The following is a 3,262-nucleotide window of genomic DNA, read 5'->3' on the forward strand; positions in this document are numbered from 1 at the left end:
TAAAAGGATAAAGTCCCATTTACAGTACAGTAAATCACCCATTTGTAATCTTTCTGACATTAATTTTGCATATCTGATCAAATATTTGATCTCAATCTTTCCACGGATGCGACACTTTGTTTTATACTTAATATCCTCATAATATCCTGTTTCCCATTTCTTCATGACAAGAGACCAAACTTTCCCCTTATCAATTTATGGGGAACCTTTCCGTTTCATTCGGATTATAATTAGCGCTGTGCTAAGAAAACTAGAGGCCCTTTTAATAAAGGGATAAAGTAATTATCCTAATTTTTCACTTCAAATGACTTCAAGATCCACAAAAAAAAAAGAAAAAAAAAATCTTTTACTTCACCATCCTGTTTCTCAACAGTCTTCTTCCCTAAGCATCGATGTAGAATAGTATGATGCTGTGCTATTTTCTAAGGATTCATAAGTCTTTTCTTTGTTTTTAAAGGTTTAAAGGCCACTCATGAATGGCAGAGGCAAAGGGACAATGACATTGCCCTATAAAGCAGGATAATGCCCTGGAGACTAACCATATTACATATGATCAGCGCCCAAGCCACCAACTCTCCACGCAAGCTTGGACCAAGGAGGGCCAGACAATGGCTGCTGATGCCTCAGCAGACAGACTAGTAAGGTTGCAGTGACTATAGGAGCTAACGAGTTTGAGCGGGACTCGAACCACAGTCTGGCAATCACCAGGCAAGGACGCTACCAGTATATTTTCTCCTTTACTTTTCTCTCCCCTTTTAGTCTTCTTCCCCCCCAAAATTCCGTCAATTCTCGAAAACTTTGATATTTTCTAATGAATTTAATTTTGCTTCGTACTTCCTCTCTTTCATCTTCTTAGTTTTATTTCTTATTCCCTTCTTCTTTCATCCCTAAACTGAATGTATAATAGTTTTCATTCTTTTCCATAGATTCAATTACTTTAACTATCTTTATATAAACATTCCTTCCTTTTTTTTTTCAATTCGCAGCCCCGAGCCAAACGTTTACATCAAAATCAGTCAAGAAAGAAGCTTCTTTAAGTGTACTTTCGCAATATTAAATTGCCGTAAAACCCTAGAACCCGTTCTGCGCGAGGCTCCATTTGATGCACGCACCAGACACCTACGCAGAGGGAAAAGAGAAAGAAAGAAATAGGAGTGAGCCAAACTCTGGAATGCTAAAAACTGCCGCGAGAATCTTGCAGGACAGTTAAGGCCCGGTTTTACCCCGAGATTCCCTTTCTTACACAAGGAATTTCTCAACGATAAAAACAGTAATACTTTATGAACACGAAATTGATATATGTTTTATTTCTAATAGTTAATCTACGATGAATTATCAATATCTTAAATAATTACATTTAGTAACACAGACCATAACAATAATCAAACGTTTTCTTCGCCATTAAAAGCATAAATTCCTTTAGTATCCAGTGGCAAAAATAGAGGTCTTGGCAACTCAACATACTGGATTGAAATTTGTATAAATGGAGAACGTCGGGTTAAGGAAAAGTAAACGCTTTCCAGAATCAGTGAAGGAAGCAACAAAAATCCTATTGATCATGAGACCGGTAAGATTATTAGATTATTGTGGGATATTATCTAGCATTAAAACTTCATAAAGTCTCTCACTCACTCTCTCTCTCTCTCTCTCTCTCTCTCTCTCTCTCTCTCTCTCTCTCTCTCTCTCTCTCTCTCTCTCTATATATATATATATATATATATATATATATATATATATATATATATATATATATATATATATATATATATATATATATATATATATATAAGTTTCTACATAAAGTAAATCAAATTGATTTCTCTTTTGACTCTCATTTGCAGATCAGTGTTGCCCTCTTGGTGTTGGTGGCATTTTTTGCCCTCATGGAACTGACTGGAGCCCTCCCAGCACCTGAACCCAGCCGACGGTTCTTCTTTGGAGGTAGTCCCTATGGCTTCGGCGGCTATGGCTACAGACCACATGGCTTTGGCTTTGGCTATGGCGGATACGGAGGCGGATTTGGAGGCTTTGGTGGCGGATTTGGTGGATTTGGAGGATTTTATGGTTGATTTTTTCCCTGAAGATTTTGAAAATTAAATCAACTATGGCCTTCAAGATATCATTCTGAAAAACCTTTTGCAGAAACAGTCAAGGAATCCTTTTGTTTATGTAAATAGAAAGTCTATTATTTCCATATTATAATAAAACTTTATATTTTTCAAACTGGTTTTAATGTGCCCGTTTCTCCTTCCAATATCTTTTAAAATAGTGATGAATTTCAAATCTTTGAGGCAATTTTGCGCAAGAAGTGAACATCTACCCATCAGTTATTCTTTGACAATGTATTATTAGAGATTTTATCAGTTTCCAGTCCTTGTATTTAGCTTTATGATAAATAAGGGAATAATCCTTTTGATAGTGTTGCCTTATTGTGAAAAACATTGTGTTAACAATTCCATTCAATTTGGTTCTTCTCATTTCCAAAAATTAAAATATAAATTCCTAGGGCCAACACTTAATGCCTTTGCTTGGATATTAACAGTGACTGCTAATCAACATACAGGAAGTTTTCGTGTGTGCTTGTATTGCAGTTCCTCAAGATAAGGAGGAACCATTTTTACCAAAAGTATCTAAATATAAAAAAGAAATACCAAAATGATTACCCACTGTTTAGTGGAATACCCTGGTCGAGAAGATAAGTTTGTGGGAGTGTTTAGCTCCAATATAAATCAAAATTTACCTTTCAGACATATGCTTCTTCCCAAATTCATATCTAAGTAATCTTATTCTCTGCTCTATATAATATAATTACTGTGATCATATTAGGCCGAATGAAAACACAGATAGACTTCAATAAACCAAGAAAGCAGAAAGTCTTTTGGATTTGGCATTTTATAACTGACCATATCAATGTAATTATCCAGCGAATGGAAAAATCAAAAGAGTACGACCAACCGCTATGTATGACATCTAAAGACTATGAGAAAGGTTTTGATTTTGTCAAAAATTCAGCGTAATGAAAGCTCTTCAAAGACGAGGAATAGAGGAATGTTATCTTAGAACACTTGAAGATATCTAGAAGGGAACGACGGCAATCCTAAAACTACAGAGAGATAGAAAGAACATTCTGATTGATGAATGAGTTAGATATGGAGACTCCATCTCTCTGAAATTGTTCACGGCCGACTTAGAAGAATTTCTTAAGAATTTTTACTGAGAAAATTTAAAAGTTAACACAAATGGCATATCCATAAATAATTTA

The 3,262-nt window shown here is 35.2% G+C and overlaps 1 protein-coding gene across 1 annotated transcript; it reads left to right on the plus strand.

Moving 5' to 3' along the window:
• Positions 1-1,483: 1,483 nt before the first annotated feature.
• LOC137624729 (neuropeptide-like protein 33) lies at positions 1,484-2,185 on the plus strand. Its single transcript, XM_068355682.1, has 2 exons — positions 1,484-1,567; positions 1,842-2,185. Exons 1-2 carry the CDS (start codon positions 1,484-1,486, stop codon positions 2,067-2,069), a joined length of 312 nt encoding a protein of 103 aa, XP_068211783.1. The 3' UTR covers positions 2,070-2,185.
• Positions 2,186-3,262: the final 1,077 nt, after the last annotated feature.

Source organism: Palaemon carinicauda, chromosome 31 (assembly GCF_036898095.1).
Source record: "Palaemon carinicauda isolate YSFRI2023 chromosome 31, ASM3689809v2, whole genome shotgun sequence".
NCBI classification, from domain to species: domain Eukaryota; kingdom Metazoa; phylum Arthropoda; class Malacostraca; order Decapoda; family Palaemonidae; genus Palaemon; species Palaemon carinicauda.